Source organism: Oncorhynchus mykiss, chromosome 10 (genome assembly GCF_057628025.1).
Source record: "Oncorhynchus mykiss isolate SJ-2025 chromosome 10, ASM5762802v1, whole genome shotgun sequence".
Lineage (NCBI taxonomy): Eukaryota > Metazoa > Chordata > Actinopteri > Salmoniformes > Salmonidae > Oncorhynchus > Oncorhynchus mykiss.
In genome coordinates this window covers 31,299,225-31,319,262 of record NC_143031.1, presented here as the reverse complement: position 1 = coordinate 31,319,262, position 20,038 = coordinate 31,299,225, and the positions used below count along the sequence as shown (strand labels likewise).

The 20,038-nt window shown below is 42.1% G+C and overlaps 1 protein-coding gene across 5 annotated transcripts in view; it reads right to left on the bottom strand.

Moving 5' to 3' along the window:
* Nucleotides 1-7,312: 7,312 nt before the first annotated feature.
* LOC110533645 (vacuole membrane protein 1) overlaps nt 7,313-20,038 on the bottom strand; it is a 106,835-nt gene continuing 94,109 nt past the window's right edge. For all 5 annotated transcript variants that reach the window (XM_021618056.3, XM_090186349.1, XM_021618055.3 and 2 more), the window contains 2 exons: nt 11,573-11,675; nt 7,313-10,228 (listed from right to left, as the gene is read on the bottom strand). In XM_021618056.3, coding sequence (XP_021473731.2) covers nt 10,085-10,228; nt 11,573-11,675 — 247 coding nt within the window. In that variant the 3' untranslated portion in view covers nt 7,313-10,084. The remainder of the gene's footprint in view (nt 10,229-11,572; nt 11,676-20,038) is intronic.

The following is a 20,038-nucleotide window of genomic DNA, read 5'->3' as shown; positions in this document are numbered from 1 at the left end:
TCCTCGCGCTGCAGTCAGAGCAGGAGATGTTCACCTCTGCGCGGGATGTAAATGTAAAAACTTCGGTTTCGAAGTGTCTCTTTTGGGTCACTTTTGCCGGTCCCAAGCCCGGATAAAGGAGGAGAGTTGGAATTGTGACATAAAAAAAACAAGAATCGACAGAGGAAAGTTAATTTGTAGTTCTAAATATATTTAGGGTGTTTTTAAATCACTTTTTGTCTCTCCCATGGCGTTATTTCTCTCCTACAGCGTCCATCACAATTAACATGCACATGGCCAATTATGCAAATTAGGCGAGGGCGTCATTTAGCGACTTTTAGGACAACCAATAGCTACTTTCCTTACTGAGGAGTTGGCAACACTGCACTACTCCCTCCTTTCAAAGAGCACGTCCTCGCGTGCTACCCTGCTACCCAATCCGGCTGGTTGTTCTTTCTATCAGTTCAGTTGCCAAAGATGCGACCCAGTCGTTCAGTCTTTTTGTTTTGTGTATATATAGATGTGACCCAGTCGTTCAGTCTTTTTGTTTTGTGTATATAGATGTGACCCAGTCGTTCAGTCTTTTTGTTTTGTATATATAGACGTGACCCAGTTGTTCAGTCTTTTTGTTTTGTATATATAGACGTGACCCAGTCGTTCAGTCTTTTTGTTTTGTATATATAGACGTGACCCAGTCGTTCAGTCTTTTTGTTTTGTATATATAGACGTGACCCAGGACGTGACCCAGTCGTTCAGTCTTTTTGTTTTGTATATATAGACGTGACCCAGTCGTTCAGTCTTTTTGTTTTGTATATATAGACGTGACCCAGTTGTTCAGTCTTTTTGTTTTGTATATATAGACGTGACCCAGGACGTGACCGAGTCGTTCAGTCTTTTTGTTTTGTATATATAGACGTGACCCAGTCGTTCAGTCTTTTTGTTTTGTAGATATAGACGTGACCCAGTCGTTCAGTCTTTTTGTTTTGTAGATATAGACGTGACCCAGTCGTTCAGTCTTTTTGTTTTGTAGATATAGACGTGACCCAGTCGTTCAGTCTTTTTGTTTTGTATATATAGACGTGACCCAGTCTTCAGTCTTTTTGTTTTGTATATATAGACGTGACCGAGTCGTTCAGTCTTTTTGTTTTGTATATATAGACGTGACCCAGTTGTTCAGTCTTTTTGTTTTGTATATATAGACGTGACCCAGTCGTTCAGTCTTTTTGTTTTGTATATATAGACGTGACCCAGTCGTTCAGTCTTTTTGTTTTGTATATATAGACGTGACCCAGGACGTGACCCAGTCGTTCAGTCTTTTTGTTTTGTATATATAGACGTGACCCAGTCGTTCAGTCTTTTTGTTTTGTATATATAGACGTGACCCAGTCATTCGTTCTGAATGTTCCATTGCCACACTGGCTGGTAACGTTCTTATCCTTTGCTTGCTAGGTAGCCAACTACGGCTAACTTACAGTCATGTCAAAAAGTGCATCCAGAATAACAGCAAAGTAGCTGCATTTGTTTAAGCTGTTATCTAGTGTTATTTATTTGGATACATCCATAACAATGAGCTAATGAGGTCCGATTTCGGCTGGCATAGAACATGTGCTCACTCGTCACGACACTTCAGAGGAGCTAGTAAACAACACAGCTAACACAATCACTTAAAACTGAAGCTAGAAAGACTGCAAACTAGCTGCACCTCGTTTCGTTTTACCTTTTTACTCCCAACACATTCATTAAAATTGGTCAGCTGGATACATTTAAATAATGTTGCAAATGTCGGCAAGACAGATAGCAAGGGCTATACAAATATCTGCTGTTGAAAACTAAATGTTAGTCTAAAAGAAATGTGAGATAATGTCAGGATGCTTTTTATAGTGGAGATCAAGTTTATAAATTGCCTGGCTGGGCTGATGAGACAGTGGATTGTGCAGTCAGATGGAACAGAGTAAATAGGCATTTTAATGTCACAGATTTAGCAGGTGGTAACTTGTGGAATAGACACAGCTGGAATGCAGTTTTAACCAATCAGCATTCAGGATTAGACCCCATCGTTTTATAATATGCAAATACATGCTAGAACGCTCCAATAGGATCTCTCTAACTGTTGCTTGGCTCTGCCCACCTTGCTTGTTCTGCCCACTATGCTTAATTTGCTCCCATTGAAAACAACACAGATAAACTAACTTGGGTTAGTTATAAATATCTTTAGTAGAACAATAGAACAATGATACAAATGTTTTGTAATCACGCTAAACTGTAACCAGAATAAGTGTTTGTGTGCGGTTTCCCTTTGTCAGCAAAAGATGGCAGTGAGAACAAAGGAATCCTTCTTTGGACCTCGAGTATTGAGTATTGCAGTGATCTTAAAGTGTCAACAGGGGGCGCCCATATGATGTTACCAAAGATTTGTGTAGCTAAACCGTATTCGGTAGTGTTACAGTTTGCCTCTTAGCCTGATTCAGGTGCAACTTGTCTTCCTGTTGTAGAATAACCCACATAAATGTACACAGTCACCTTGGGTTGAGGAGGTGTGAAATATACAATGTTTTTATGTTGCACATAGCATCAACTTCATGCCTGTGATGATGACCAACATACCTGGGAGTATTTGTTCACAACACACACACACACACACACACACACACACACACACACACTTATTCAGTCAGAGGGGAAGAGGACTTGCATGCGTTCTTCAGATGGTTGACTTCGTCTATGGGCCTCAGTGCTCCCAGATTAAGGGTGTGTGTGTGTGTGTGTGTGTGCGTGTGTGTGTGTGTGTGTGTGTGTGTGTGTGTTTGTATGCATGTATAGTGGGTACACGCTGCAGATACAACATTCTCTGTCTTGACATGCACATTAGGATGTTAGGATGTTTGATTCATTAGTGGTCTGTTCCAGTGAGTAACTGTCTGAGACACGACTGAGTGATGTGCATCCTTTGGCCAGGTTGTTGGTGAGGGGAAGAGAGAATGAAAATATTAAAAAGGGTTAGTGGAAGAGAGGAAATGAGAGAGAAAGAGGCAGACAAACATGTTCAATCAATAGACAATATTGGTTGTATTTCATGGCCATAGAGAGACTGTGGGTGTATATGCTGTAGAGATTACTGTAGATCACAGGAGGTTGGTGGCAACTTAATTGTAGAGGTCAGGCTCGTGGTAATGGCTGGAGCAGAATAAATGGTATCAACCCATGTGTTTGATGCCATTCCATTAGCTCCTTTCCAGCCATTATTAAGAGTCGTCCTCCCCTCAGCAGCTTCCACTGCTGTAGATGGCCATGCCAGATAGAAACAAGCTTTGTCTGTCAGTAACAAATGGCACCCTTCTATCGGCTCCATTCTCTCTAGATTTAAACGGGGGCTTTCTGGTGTTGATACGTGTTGAAAGACAGAGAAAACATTTATTTAACAATTATTGCGAAAGGGAATTTCCAAAATGGCTTCAAAGAAGATGGAGAGGGGAAAAGTTGGACATTAACTTACATGGTTATGTTGTCGGGTTCTTCCCTAAAAGAATCATTACCAAATCATGATGGTGCTCTTTCTAAAGGATATGCACCACAAGGATTCAAGGGTGCTCTTTTGTTATGTATTAGTCAGTGACACAACAACCACCAAAAATGTAATGATTACAGTTATGCAAATTATGAATTGGAGTCGATGGAATCTGGTGAGATTTGTACAGCGGGACAGAGCAGAACAGGTTGTGCCAGCCTGGTGATTACCAGGGTGTGTCTGTTCTCTTCTGTATTCTCACAGTTCGCACACGCACAACACACACACACACTCTGTATCCTGCTAGCATTGCCACCTGGCTGGCATTGCCAGTTAGGTTAAGGGTGAAGCACTCTGCCATATTGGCAATGGTGTGGTGCAGAGGAGCCAGAATTTACCACTTTTGGTCTACAATTACCATCAGTAATACCAACTTTACCGGCTTTAAAACCTCTCAATAAGCTGTTTCAGTCACGCAGCTACAGTCATTCCGAAACAGCATATCAATTAACATGAATGTCACTATGACTACACACTCAGATTAACTGAGTTATAACAACATGAGAACATGTTGTTTGAAGCAGTTGATTAATTAGATTGTTGTAGGCTATAACATCACAATAAAATAAATTATTTATGCCATAGCTGTGAAATACATTTTTAGTTTCATTTGTTCAGAAGTGGTTATTGTGTGAGCCTGTGTGCATGTGTGATTTTAGTGGAAAGACACTAACGGCACAATAGACAGTTTGGAAGTGCCCACTGGGTGAAAACTGGTTAAATCAACATTGTTTCAAACTCATTTAAACCAAAGAATGTAATGTAAAGAGTGAGGACGTTAAATAAATGTGGATAACTGATTGGATTTGCAAAAAGCCAAACATTTCGCTTTTTTTTCACCTAAATTGAATGACAGGGTGAAATGTTTGGTTGATTTTAAGGTGAATTCACGTTAGTTGACAACTCAACTAAATGTAAATCAAAACTAGATGTTGAACTGATGTTTATGCCCAGTGGGTGGCGTGTGTGTTTTCAGAGGAACCCAATAGCTTTACTATGGTTAGTTTGGAACAGGTGAGGGGTTTCTTACTCAGAAATGAAACCATATGCATATTCAGAAGACAAACAGAGACTGGTGACTTGCATTAATGAATGTGGTTTGTGCAGAATGGAGCAGAAGATGATTTTCCAATCACTTTTTCCACACAATTACATACAAATCACTGATAATGACTTGCAAATAAGCAACACTTGTTAATATTACTGCCTCATCATGCAAGTGGTTGCAAACTAACATTTAGATGGTCAACCCTGGTTCAATTTTCAGTCCAATGAGTGCCCGACAAAACCAGTGCCAACTCATTTCCCCAATCTGTGTACTCAGCTTTCAAAACCCATACGACGTCTGATTAACTAACACAGGAAGTAGGTACTGAGCATATGGGTAAACTACAGGGCAACCAAGACGTAAGAGAAGCACCCTCAGACTCAGGACCAATCTGCCTCTTCCCCTAGTAGACATTCATCACTGTGCCTCATGGTCTAACTTTGTCATGTGGCCCTCTTTTGTCCTCATGCTTCCACCTCATGTGGCCCTCAGACGAACCATCAAACAGGCAAACCGTCAATACAGGACTAAGGTTGAATCCTACTAGACCGGCTCTGGTGCTTGTCAGGATGTGGCAGGGCTTGCAAACTATTACGGACTACAAAGGGAGACCCAGCCGCAAGCTGCCCAGTGACGCCTACCAGATGAGCTAAATGCCTTTTATGCTCGCTTCGAGGCAAGCAACACTGAATCATGCATGAGAGCACCAGCTGTTCAGGACAACTGTGTGATCATGTTCTCCATAGCCGATGTGAGCAAGACCTTTAAACAGGTTAACATTCACAAGGCCGCGGGGCCAGACGGATTACCAGGACGCGTACTCAGAGCATGCGCGGACCAACTGGCAAGTGTCTTCAGTGACATTTTCAACCTCTCCCTGACCGAATCTATATTAACTACATGTTTCAAGCAGACCACCATAGTTACTGTGCCCAAGAAAGTGAAGGTAACCTGCATAAAAGACTACCGCCCTGTAGCCATTAAGTGCTTTCAAAGGCTGGTCATGGCTCACATCAACACCATCATCCTGGAAACCCAAGACCCACTCAAATTCAGATATCTCCCCAACAGATCCACAGATGACGCAATCTCAATCACACTGCCATTTCCTACCTGCACAAAAGGAATACCTATGTGAGAATGCTGTTCATTTACTACAGCTCCGCGTTCAACTCCATAGTGCCCACAAAGCTCATCACTAAGCTAAGGACCCTGGGACTAAACACCTCCCTCTGCAACTGGATCCTGGACTTCCTGACGGGCTGCCCCCAGGTGGTAAGGGTAGGCAGAACACATCTGCCATGCTGATCCTCAACACGGGGGCCCCTCAGGGGTCCGTGCTTAGTCCCATCCTGTAATATCTGTTCACCCACGACTGTGTGGCCAAGCACGACTCCAACACCATCATTAAGTTTGCTGACGACACAACAGTGGTTGGCCTGATCACCGACAACGATGAGACAGCCTATTGGGAAGAGGTCAGAGACCTGGCAGTGTGGTGCCAGGACAGCAACCTCTCCCTTAAAGAGAGCAAGGCAAAGGAGCTGATCGTGGACTACAGGAAATGGAGGGCCGAACACGACCCCATTCACATCCACATCACCAACAAACTATCATGGTCCAAACACACCAACACAGTCGTGAAGAAGGCACGACAACACCTTTTCCCCCTCAGGAGACTGAAAAGATTTGGCATGGGTCCCCAGATCCTCAGAAAGTTCTACAGCTGCACCATCGAGAGCATCCTGACTGGTATGGCAACTGCTTGGCATCCGACCGTAAGGCGCAAGAGCGGGTAGTGCGTACGGCCCAGTACATCACTAGGGCCAAGCTTCCTGCCATCCAGGACCTATAAACTAGGCGGTGTCAGAGGAAGGCCCAAAAAATTGTCAAAGACTCCAGTCACCCAAGTCATAGACTGTTCTCTCTGCTACCACACGGCAAGCGGTACCGGAGCACCAAGTCTAGGTCCAAAAGGCTCTCGCTAGCGGGATCCGTGCGCTAAGAGGTTAACAGCTTCTACCCCCAAGCCATAAGACTGCTGAACAACTAATCAAATGGCCACCCGGACTATTTACATTGACCCCCCCCTTTGTTTTACACTGCTGCTTTTTACACTGCTGCTGCTCACTGTTTATTATCTATGCATAGTCACTTCACCCCTGCCTACATCTACAAATGACCTCGACTAACCTGTACATTGACTCGGTACCGGTACCCCCGGAATATAGCCTCGTTATTGTTATTTTATTGTGTTACTTTTTCTTACATTTTTTACTTTAGTTTATTTAGTAAATCTTTTCTTAACACCATTTTCTTAAAACGACATTGTTGGATAAGGGCTTGTAAGTAAGCACTTCACGGTAAAGTCTACACCTGTTGTATTCGGCACGTGACAAATAAAAATTGATTTGATTTGGAATAGTCGTTTTTCATTAACCATAATCAATCAGATTTGTTACTGTAACCTCACAGCGCTGACATGATTTGCAATCTGAAAGTGATATGATGTAAATGTTTAAGGAAAAGAGACGCTCTGATAACCATTGAATGTGAAACATAAGTAGATGAAATGTGAGAGAGAAGTCAATATACTCCCTGTCCCTCCCCAAGGCTGATATGTGTGTCTCTGAGGAACTCTAGGGCCAGTACTAATGGGTTGTGTGGCCACAGTCACGGCATATCACATGATTCAAAAATAATGAACAAAACCCAGTGACTTTATTTCAGTCCACTTTATTTACAGATAAAACAGGATATACATACATCGAAAAGAATTCCGAAGTACAGACACTTACCATTACACAGACATTTACACATAGAAACGTAAACACACAGAGAAAGACACACACACGCAAAAATGGGGCTCCCTTATGGAACAAGATGTTCTAAAACTGCAAAGGAAAACATAAGTCATTTCTCAAAAGCTAAGTCATCTTGGCTCAGCAAATTTATGACCACAAAAAGAACATGTACTGGTCAAGCCATGATTTCAGCTACTTCTAAATACAAACCCTGAAGCAAAAACAAGAAAAAAGCTGTACTAATAAAATGCAACGTTAGTCAAAAAAAAAATCAGCTATTGAGCAATAGTGGAAAATGGAATGAAGTATGTGAGAGAAAAGAGAGAAGTGTAAAGTGGAAGGAGGAACTATCTAAGGTGAGGACTGTGTGTACCATAGCAAATACTGGCTGGCTGTCACAATGGAGTGTTGCAATAAGGTGTGTGCCTTCCTGATTCTCTGGAAATTCAAGGGGATTGAGACAAACTCCAGAAACACACACAATCCCTTTTAACAGATAGGCAATGATACATGCACACATACATACACACCGATCGGACAAATTAACGGCAATACATTTTAATTTACAAACAGATATGCATATATAACCACTTTAAAAGAAGTCAACAAAGAATACATCAATAATAGAGCGAATAAACCAAACTTATGTCTAAAATATTTTGCAACAAAGGAACAATAACATCAGACCACACAGCTCAAAATGGGAACCGATGCTTCAACAATGACAACAACCACAGACGGACAAAGAGAAAACAGGATGCTGGTCAGATGAAAGAGCCCGAAATGTCAGACAGCCTACAGACTGTTGTCGCCTTGCAATGTAACAGCCAACACCAGTCTGATAAGCTATCTGACAGGCCGAGAGAGTGACGGACATGCCTGAGACACAAACACACACGTAACATGAGGAAAGAGGAGGAAAACAATCCTTCCATTACTTACCCTGAGAGAGAGAGGCTGCATTTGAATGGGGTGATTAGCAGAGCTGCAGCAGACTGGAGGGAGGCTGAGGCTCTGTGCGTTCAACAGTGCCTCTCTGTTTTGAATCTACTCGAGTGATTCGTCTCCTGGCTCCGTCACTGGGGCAGTGCAGCGAGTTCATAGGAGGGTTCACTGGAGGTAACGCCACAGACCCGTTTCACTGCGCTCGCTCTCTTTTTCTCTCCACTCGCTCCCCCCCTGCCTGTCCGCCCAGATCTCCCAAACCAACATACCAGGGCAACAGTCCAAAAATTACCAAAATAATTCACAAGCAATTACGAAAAATAGGAATCTTGGATCACAAGCCAGCTGACGTTATCCAACAAGCATAAGACATAAAAAAGTAACATATTGATGACATAACATCATTTTAAGTGCTGCCCTTCCTCCCAGAGGAATTGTGAACATGAGCTTGCGGAGCATTCAAGCTTTACATGGGAGTTCAGAGAGTGCAGAGGAGTCTGCTGCATTAACACACACACTGTCTGAAACTCCCTCCATAGCCAGGCACTGAAGACAAAGGAATCACTTACCACAAACTTCAAACCAGGCACAACCCCTAAAAGATCATATCAACTAAACAGATACCACCAAACACAACTTGGGATCCGAATGAAAGGCTCTATAAGGAAGAGAGTTCCAGAAGTGGCACAAACACAGATCTGATTCAATCCATCAGTGCATCTGGTTGGTTGAGCAGCCCCAGGTCTGACTCATATGCTCTCTTATTAGAAGTAGTAAATAACTCCAGACAAAGGGACCAGCAGAATGATTCATGGACGATTTATGAAGTCTGATCCAAAGGTGCTCACTCTGTGGAATTTTACAGCATAGAAATGACATCAATAGTAGTATAGGTACAGATAAAAATCAAGTGATTTAACTCCCTGTTTTGATTTATTCAGATCTATCTACATCAGATTTGTAGAAGTGAAGTTATGAAAATCCTATATTAGCATAGCTATATTTACAAGATGTGCATTCCATGTACATTCCTTGTCTATCCCATTTCAGTTGAAAAAACAACAACAACAAAAAACACAAACCCTAATAAATGAACTGGGAAAAATCAGATTAGGCACAACTAAAATAATATATAACATCAGTCCCTGCATTACAGTGCACACACCAAATAATTTAAGAAAAATAAAACCGATCCAAGCCAAACATAATCATTTAAATAAACAGGCTCTATGATAAGACTATCAGTTCTAGTCGTGGAAGCTGGACCAAAGAGTACTTAAGGCCTCGCAGAGGAGAATCAGTGCCAGTAGCTGCTGACCCACCCACACACAGTCACTGTAGAGCTGTTCAATGAAATGGATGTCCTATCCATACAACACCACACCACATGACCATGCACCTACCTTATAGTGAACAACCACTGAGGAAGCAAAAAACTATGGGCCATCATCTCTATCAAAAAATCCTGGTAAGCAAATAAATTAAGTCCAAGTTCCATGTAAACGGATAACCTTCAGTATCACTACAGAAACAAAGAAAACGGTTACTTCATACAGATGGATATCCATCGATCGATAACATGGACGCCCATACTTCGGATTATGGCAGTTTGTGTCTCATTGGAGATTATTGGAGACAGAGAAAAAAAGAGGAGGATACAGCAGGTTTGTGCTGAGGGTTTTTTGACCGAGAGCCCAGAATGTGTGCTAGGCTAGCTGCTCTTCTCGCTTCTTAGTGTTGCCTTCACTTGGTTTTCCCCTCAGAGTACATCTGCTGCTGCTGGCGCTTGGCATAGCTCTGGGCCATGGAGTTGACGATGGAGCAGACAAAGAAACAAACCATGACCACGATCACCTTCTCAAAGACCCACGACAGCCAGTTTTCATCCTGCAAGAAACGGAACAGAAACAGAAGAGGCGAGACCCTGGTCACTATGGAGTCAGCCTTCCCCACGTAGTCCCTAGCATCTACAGCCTCTGATGCTAAACTAGAACCTATGTTCTATCTGAGTGGGATGAGATCTGCTCCCACATCCATCCATGTGCAGGACACAGAGAGATCAGTGGTAGTAAAAAGCAAACCCGCCAAACCTCCTCCCTCGCCCCCGGTGACCCCAACTGGCAGCCTCCATTTCCCCAAAGTTAAATTGCCTCGCTTTTCTCCTGTAACTGCAGGAGGTTCAAGTTACAATAAAAAAAGGAACATTCTTCTAGAAACAGCCTTAATCTCTCGTTGTGCAACTCAAAGTCTCTCCTTTCCCTTTCTCTCTCTTTCTCACTAGCTCGCACATCGGATGAGGAGGAAAAAAAGAAAAATGTTTTCAATTAATCATTTCGAGAGTGAGGGAGTGGGAGAGAGAAAGAGAGAGAGAGGCAGAAGGAGCGGGAGAGGGATACAGAGCGAGAAAGAGAGAGAAAAAGAGAGGGAGAGACATTTTTTTTTAAGCTTTCAAAGAGATACGGCTCCAGCTACAACTGGCTCTTTTTGTTCCAGACAGATTTTTTTAATGGATTGTCAATGCAGGGCAGGGGGGCCCCGCCCGCCCCCCAGTCATCACTAGCAGTGGGTTCAGGCGGGGCACTCTGTGACAAGGAGGAGTGACTGAACACTCACACACTCCCCTCCACTCAGACTAAGCATGACTCAGCACACCTACTGCTAACACTGTTAAGTGCTAATAGTGCTACACTGCTAATAGTGCTATAGCCAGACCCTACACTGGCCCCCTCTCCCTTAGCCCCAGCCCCCTCCTAGCCTGTCCTCAGCCTGCCCAGCCCACCATGCACCCAATGAACCCTCTCTCTGTCACTCTAAACGCTGCCCAGAGGCCCTGAGAGGTACAGTACTATTACATTGCTACTGCTGGACTACAGTATCATCTCCACTGTATATATTCATCCCACTACTGTAATAGAAAGAGTCAGGGAGAGATGGGAGGATTACAAATCTGAGAAAATTAAATATGAAATAAAAGTGAAAAAGAGAGAAGAAAATGAGATTGAAAGGAAAGCGAATAATAAAAAAAGTAAATTACTGAAAGAGAGGGAGACAAAAAAGGGAGAGCAAGATAGAGAGAATATAAAGAAAGAAAAGTGGAGGGAGTCTAAGAGAATGAGAGAAAGAAAGTGAGGGAAACATTCTTTAGAGAGAGGGCCTCTCAATGAAGGAGGTAGTGAATAGAGGAAGGCAGTAGAGTATAGTAGAGGATGGGCCCCTGGATGAGGTACTTACGGCTGAGGTCCCCTCTCCCGCGTGGAGGTGCATCTTGGCTCTCTGGGCCTGCAAGTACTCCCTAAAGGGCTTCTGTAGAGAGGAGCCCAGCACTGGGACAGCACTGCCACACAGCCAACAGATAGAGGGAAAAAGAAGGGGAGGGAAGGAGGGAGGGTGGGTGGGATGGAGGCAAGGAGAGAGACAGAGGGGAGGGAGGAGGGGAACACAGAACACGTCACATCATTGTTACTCACCACCAAGCCAAGGGCAGCAACAAAGGGAGACATGCTGTCCTGCCTTCCTTCTCCCTTCCTCTCTCCCTACTTCCCTCTTCCACACAGAGAGCGAGAGAGACTGCATTCAAACAGCTCATCCCCACAGACAGGAATTCAGAACAGACCAAAAAAAAAGAAACAGTGAAAAAGTACAGGATGTACTGAGAGCTAGATATCCTAACACTTCAGCTTGTTTAAGAACAAAAAGAGAGAATAAAAAGAAAAAGGGGAAAAAGTTGGCTTGTCCTCTAAGTCCACAGACACATACACACACACACACATACATACTCCGGCTCTGGAAACCGCGCACACACTCTGGCACACATACACGCACACATCCGCAAACCCGTTCAACTCCCCTTCAGTGCTCCTCTCCTCTCTGCTGCAGCGAGTGAGGAGAAATGAATGACTTCTCAGAACTCTCACATTTATCACCAGCGGTTCCTGTAAGAACTGGTTCCAGCCAATTAATGAGGAAGTGAGTCGTGCCTGTGTCATCACTGGCTGAGAGAGGGGGAAGGCCCTGCCCTCTACCAGCCATAGGATGAGGAGGCTGCTGTAAGACAGCCCATATTAGGAAAACCCTTTACAAGATTCAGCCACCAACTACAAGCACACTACCACCCCCCACCTCTCTCTCTCTCTCACACACACACACACACACATACACACACACACACACACACACACACACACACACACACACACACACACACACACACACACACACACACACAAAGAAGAAGGAAGAGGAACAGACAGAGACAGATAGAGAGAGCGGCAGAGAGAGAGAGAGAATGCTGGCCCATCCCTAGTCAGGAGTTAGTGATTAATCACTAAACAAATACATACTAAAGACCTTACACTATTTAGTGGCACAACTTTGTCAATTATAACCCATTACCAACATTGTTAAAAGCATTCCAACTCCTGATTATAAAGGTGAAAATTCTACATCTGTAACGGTGGTGTGGGGATGCCATGTTCCAAGACACAACTCAAAGTGCAAACCGTATGTTCACAAAGGCTGTTGACTTCATAGGACCGATAAGTTTCTCTTTCAAACTCTTTAATTTACGCACTTCCCACACACTGAACACACACGTGTGCGTGTTCTCACACACACACACACACACACACAATCTTCCCACTCATTGTGTGAGAAAACAAGAGTTGTCACAGCAAGCATTTTCATTTGCATGAGTTTACAACAGTTAAGTTTATTTTAATAATTAACCAAACACAGAGTTACGGATATCCTTGTCATGAATAGACAGAATAAAAAGACTGTAAGTGACAAAGAAAATCCTAGAGATGGATCATGCTCACCTGACCCAATAGAGAATGGACAAAAGAAGATCCAGAGGAAGATGAGTGGATTAAAGATTCATCCCCTCCACCATTCATCCTACACATTCTACAGCACCTTTTACACACATAGAAACCAAACCGCTTCCTAAATGCTACAACAATAAGTACAAATAGTACAACAATAAGACAAATAAATAAATTCAAAATCAGATCAGATATTCAATTTCCGACTGACTGAAACATAAACTGACAAGAACAAAGAGAGCAAGTCAGGGTTTGAGAAATGGCGGGCTCAATTCATGTCCTGTACGATGAGCAACACTGAGTCATGAGCCTGACACCAAAACTTAACAAGTTGACACAAACTCAAACCTAACAGTCACAAATATGTTTTAATACCTCAGGGCTGTATCTGTGTGTCTTTACGTACATAAAACTGCCTGTTTTGAGCTTTTGGAACTATCACAAACTTTCTAGAACATTCTACAGACCAATGCTTTGTGAACCTTCTGGACTTGTGTTGTACTATATACCTGTAAGTATTTTTCAAACCATATATTGTGCTGTATTTTTGTAAGAGGCACAGACAGTGATTGTAATATATTTTTGTAAGAGGCACAGACAGTGATTGTAATATATTTTTGTAAGAGGCACAGACAGTGATTGTAATATATTTTTGTTCAAGGGGAATTGTAAACGTTACATTCAGACAATGTGAGTATGTGGAATCTGGAAAATATAGAATTTCTGAAGGTATGCATTCAAATATCTGTGATTAAAAAAAATGAAAAAATGTGATTTACTCTCTGTGAGTTTTTAAATGAAATGTTTTCTCTTCAGTTATTTTTGTAACCACACCCTGAGTTTGCTGGCTCTTTAATCATAAGCGGGAGAATGTGGCAGTAGCCGTATTTCAGTAAAAGTCTAATAAAATAGTGCTATTCAGTAAAAAATACATTCCTATTATTTGCTTAACAGCTACTGAACAAACCTTGTAACCACCATGTTTGTTGAAATCATGTGGTTTACAATACTATAACATAAAGATATTTACTAGAGCAACAGTGTGGGTGGAGAATAATTATAATTCAATGCAAACAAGAAAACCCTAGAAAACCAAATTGACACTTTTAGAATTAGCCTAACAATCAAATATAAAAAGAGGATTTCCCTATTAAAGAGGAATATGGCTTATCTAGTTCCCGTAATCAGTCACAATTGATCCATATTGATTCTAAATGAACAACAAGCAGACATAAGTGTCAAGCAACGGAACAAAAACATATCACACATTTAAATGATAGATTTGAATCATGTCATGCATTTACTCTATAATCCTAAATCTATTAAAAGCATGAATCTAATACAAATAACTAAGGAAATTAACCTAAGCAAAGTATAAAATCAACCACAGATTCTACAATCAATAGTAGTCTATTTCTTGACTGCCTTCTACCTTTAGAAAACTCTAAAACCAATGGTCAAAAACATGATTTTAGTACTTCAGGACTCTATCTTTGTGATTTTGTGATACAGTATCTGGAACTTTTGCAAAATAATACTTTTCTGAACATTTTGTTTCTATAAAATCCCTATAAAATATATTTTTACACATCAGTGTATGAAATATTCACCAATTTCTAAAATCAGTTTGTTTTTGCATGTTGGTGAAGAGATGCTACTGATTTAACTATTGCTGAACAAATGCTACATTTAATTCTAAATGTAATTTTTCACATTGAATGAGATAATTCTATTTTCAATAAACCATAAGAAAGGAGTCCAAATTGCAGTAATATTATCTAATCCAACGAGAGAGAAAACATTGCAATTTTTCCGATGGGGGGACAAAACGATTCAAATGTGCAGTTAAAAAAATATGTCAACATCAAACACCAAACGTAGCATACATTTTGTCTCCAAATTCTTTCAGATAATTTTAACTATTACTGAATTAAGAAAACTCAAACATGTACTAGATCAGACAGGTCTTCATTCAGTGACTCACAATATACCAGAGCCTACATAAATACATCTGACAAAAAGATTAAAACTGAAGCTACATATAAAGTCCTACAATAATCTACAAATGCATAATAAAGCCCAATTATATGCGATCAAAAGTTACCAAAAGCCTTCAGAGCTAAGATAAATAAATCAATGTTGTTGCTGTTAGATTTAAGGTTAGATTTAATCAATATGCAACATTGAGGGCAAATATATAGCGTCATTGACCAGAAGAGGTGGTATGTTTGGACTACAGAGCCCACGCTAAAAAAAACTTTCTGGACATAACATGGGAGCAACAACTATTTGATGATGCCAGGTAGGACACAGGGGTTGACTTGAAGACTTGTAATGCATCACTGACCTAACAGATCACCTTCCTTTTTACATTGATATACTAGATCAGCTGCTGTGCCACATTTGGGTGTACTAACTCTCTTGTTAACTTTATGAAGCCTGTATTGATCCATTTAAATGAAGTGATGCATAGATTCATGCAGGGATGACCTTATCAAGCAGATGATGAGTCTCATTTCTCCTCATCCTGTGAGCTCACATCTCAGGTCAGTGGTGGGAACTGAGGACTGACAGATCTATGGGAGGTATAGGTATCATCACACACACTGACACACACACTGAAATATACAACAACTGAAGCAAACATGCATGCACACACAGTGACAGACATACACACACACACTCCATACGCTGACGGTCAAACGGTCAAATCGACAGTGTTCTGTCTAATGATGGGGGAGACGAGAGGCTGTGACTAAAGCCCTGCCAGCATGATTGACTGGGGGGACCTGTGGACATCCACATACGGACAGGTAAGAGATAGGGCCTAGGCCATACTTAGAAGAATGGAAATTACTAGTACCTAATGCATCATGATATGTAAGAAACGAGTCGTGCCAAATCAGATAACCATGGTTTCATTTCGCCCCTGTCAGTGATTTGAGCTCCCTGTCTGGCTGTGAAGGTCTATTTACCTACCCACTCACAGCCAAGTCACATCAAGGAGGAAAATGTCTACTTATTGATTAATAACCAGGGAGGTGTAGAATGTTCAGGTGCTGAGCCATGTTCTTAACATCTCACAAGGAGACTTGCTTCCTTAACGAAACCACCACCAATACATCCTCCTCCTACATAGAGGACAAAACATTAAAGAGTTCATTTGTGACCGTCAACAACGGGCCATTTTTTAATGAGCTATCATTTCCTTCTGTCGCGTATATTATATTCCCATTTTTTTTTGGTGCGTTCATTTCCTTGAAACCAAATTCTACAGAACATGATTCAGAGGTAACCTATGACCCCTGGCCCCTTGTGAAGCTGCCTGACACACACACACACACACACACACACACACACACCTTTCTCTCTCTCTCACACACACACGACCACAAGCAGCCACAATACACACATGAAAACTAGTGGCACAATCATAAATACCCACACACACACACCCAACCCAGGGGCAGGACATGACAGCGATAGAGAACAATTCTCACATGACAGCGAGCACAGCTAGCTAACCCCTGGCCAGGTCCAACTGGTTACAACATCACAACAAAGAGCTTAGGCAACCGTTAGTGTTACTCAACACAACACCGTCAGGGCCCAAGTTCACATCAAACATAACACTTCTGCCAGTACAACCAGATACAGCCAGAAACTCAGGCTTGGTGTTAATTGTATTGTGTCTGTCTGACCTGAGACAATGAAACCTGGAAGTCTTTGTCACAACTATGAAAATCTATGATTAAACCACTCATCTAAAAGGTTTCCGTCTAATTTTACAATTATAATATTTCAATGTACAGTTTGTTGAATATGTAACACAAACTGTATAATTGTTGTTATCTGGTAATAATGGCATATGTAATCAGGGCAGGTGCTCATATTTTTCTACTGCTCCTCTAGCCAAATTGTCCATGTTGTGTATTACAGGCCTTCATTTTCTACAAAAACACACGGACTCATCACACATTGTAGGCTAAGCCAGGGAGAACCAGAGATGAAAGGGAGTTAGTTAAGTATCTCTGCTACAACCACTACTAGACTAGATGAATCAGCTAGTTAGCTAGGCTATGCTGTCAAAACAAGCTAGTCTTTTCTGCAGTTGGCCCCTTCACCCCTGTGCCTGACCATGAGACAACAAACGCTAACAACTCCAAAGTAACCTTCTACTGGCGGTATTCATTTCTCTGCTTGGCGCCGGTGGGGTCTTCATGCAGCAACGCACCACCGAGCTCGCAGGGGACTTCATGCAGCAACGCACCACCGTGCTCGCAGGGGACTTCATGCAGCAACGCACCACCGTGCTCGCAGGGGACTTCATGCAGCAACGCACCACCGTGCTCGCAGGGGACTTCATGCAGCAACGCACCACCGTGCTCGCAGGGGACTTCATGCAGCAACTTTTTTTCAAGATTATCTCCTTTGATAGACAATTTGTTGCATTTACAGTTACAAGAGAAAAAAGAGAGAACACATTTGTAATTTGTTTAAAAAAACACCACCAATCAAAAGGGCAGGTTCTCCAGCACAACTAGGACTCTACAGGTGCACATGCCAGCATGTAATAATGGCCCATGTAGGGAAGCAATGATCCCTGATAATGATTTGTGAAGAGTGTAAAAAAAAAATGTTGAGTTACGGTGAAAAAAAATGTATGTGTGACTCCATGTCTCACTGTGTCAGTCTGATCTGGTCCCGTTGAATCAGGCTCTTTCCCAATGACTTCATCACTAAGGCATGGAGCCCACTCCTGGATGAAGATCCCCCTAGTCCTACCCAGCCAGTGTGTTTATCACAACTCTGCCTGCTTCCTTCTCAACTATCTGTGGCACACACACACACACACACACACACACACACACACACACACACACACACACACACACACACACACACACACACACACACACACACACAATCTCTTTCACAGACATACTCTCAGACAAATTCACAGAAAGGAGGGAGCACTAAACAATGAAGGGAGGGAGGGAAGAAGGGATGAGATCATTTCTTTTTTGGAAATGACTTATCAGCACGGGTCTGCAGGGAGGGACTGCCAGCTAAACACACCGTCTGCCCCCAGGGGTGCCCACTGCCAGGAAACAAACAGCACCAATTATATATAGCACTCTTATTCTTGTCACCTCACATAGTCCCATAAAACAGCCCCCAACAACCACCCGGGTCTGGGCCTATGAGTGGCTGAGGAGGTGTGATGAGGTGAGAGGTCTGTGTCACTCAGTGACTGTGCTGGCCTTTCCAGAGGTAGGGTGTGGGTAGTGGCATGGTTGACTGACTCAGAGGGATAGAGACAGCCATGACTAGCCTGGCCAGGATTCCCAGTTGGAACGCAGGAGAGGCCAAGAGGAGGGGAGGGAGGCAGGGGAGCAGGGGGTATGGGAGAAAGCTAGAACCAGAGTCTGCCTGGGCAGATCTGATCCCATTGATCCATTTAAAAAAAATAAAAGTTTTATTTCACCTTTATTTAACCAGGTATCGATGGCCACACTACTGAGTCAGAGAGACTCCACCTAGGTTGAATATCTCCCATGCTATATTTATTGTTGCAAAAAAAAAAACAGTTAACAAACTAATTATGTAAGTAACAAATCTATGACTGACCAATGCAGAATGTGTGGCTTATAGAGTATGCAGTGAATAATGGGTGGCTGTGTACGTGCAGCTCATATAATACATTCACCTTGTTGATCATCTCCTTTGACATTCCACAGATCAACACATAGATTACTATGGAGCTGGAGAAACCCACAGGCTGCAAGACAGTCTTTCGCTCTAAAATGGTGTACAATATGTTCTTACTTTCATTACATGCATAAAAAATAACAACACATTAACAAATAGCAACCATTTAAGATAAATATATTATTCTTACTCAATTCTAATATTTTTATTGTCAGACCTCGGAAGAAGGGAGAGAACGTGGTTCAGCGGTGAATCATGAGGAGTTTTTCGGTCTCCCCTTTGAGCACAGTAATAGTCTCAGGTTTGTGGCTAGGTTGTGCATACGCTTTGGGCAGGATGCGTCTGTCTGTCTGTCTAATGTACAGACAGCCAGTGAAAGTACTGCTCATGACCTACTTTATTGACCTTGCCCCTTCCTAACACCACAACGATACAAAATAGCAATTGTCTATTGCTTTACAACCACTGTTATTGCCAAAGATGAAAAAGTATCTACAGTGTCTTCAGAAAATATTCAGAACCCTTGACTTTTTCCACATTTTGTTGTGTTACAGCCTCAATTTAAAATGGATTGCATTGAGAGTGTGTGTCACTGGCTACACACACTACCCTATAATGTCAAAGTGGAATTATGTTAAAAATATATATTTTTACAAATTAGAAGTGAAAAGCTGAAATGTTTTGAGTCAATAAGTATTCAAGCCCTTTGTTATGGCAAGCGTAAATACGTTCAGGAGTAAAAATATGCTTAACAAGTCACAGAAGTTGTGTTTAATAATAATAGTGTTTAACATGATTGTTGAATGACTACCTCATCTCTGTGCCCCACACATACAATTATCTGTAAGGTCCCTCATTCGAGCTGTTCATTTCAAACACAGATTCTACCACAAAGACCATGGAGGTTTTCCAATGCCTCACAAAGAAGCGCACCTATTGGTAGATGGGCCAAAATAAAATTAAAAGCAGACACTGAATATCCCTTAGAGGATGGTGAAGTTATTAATTACACTTTGGATGACGTATCAATACAGCCAGTCACTACAGAGATACAGGCATCCTTCCTAACTCCGTTGTCGGAGAGGAAGGAAACAGTTTAAGGATTTCACCATGAGGTCAATGGTGACTTTAAAACAGTTAGAGTTTAATGGCTGTGATAGGA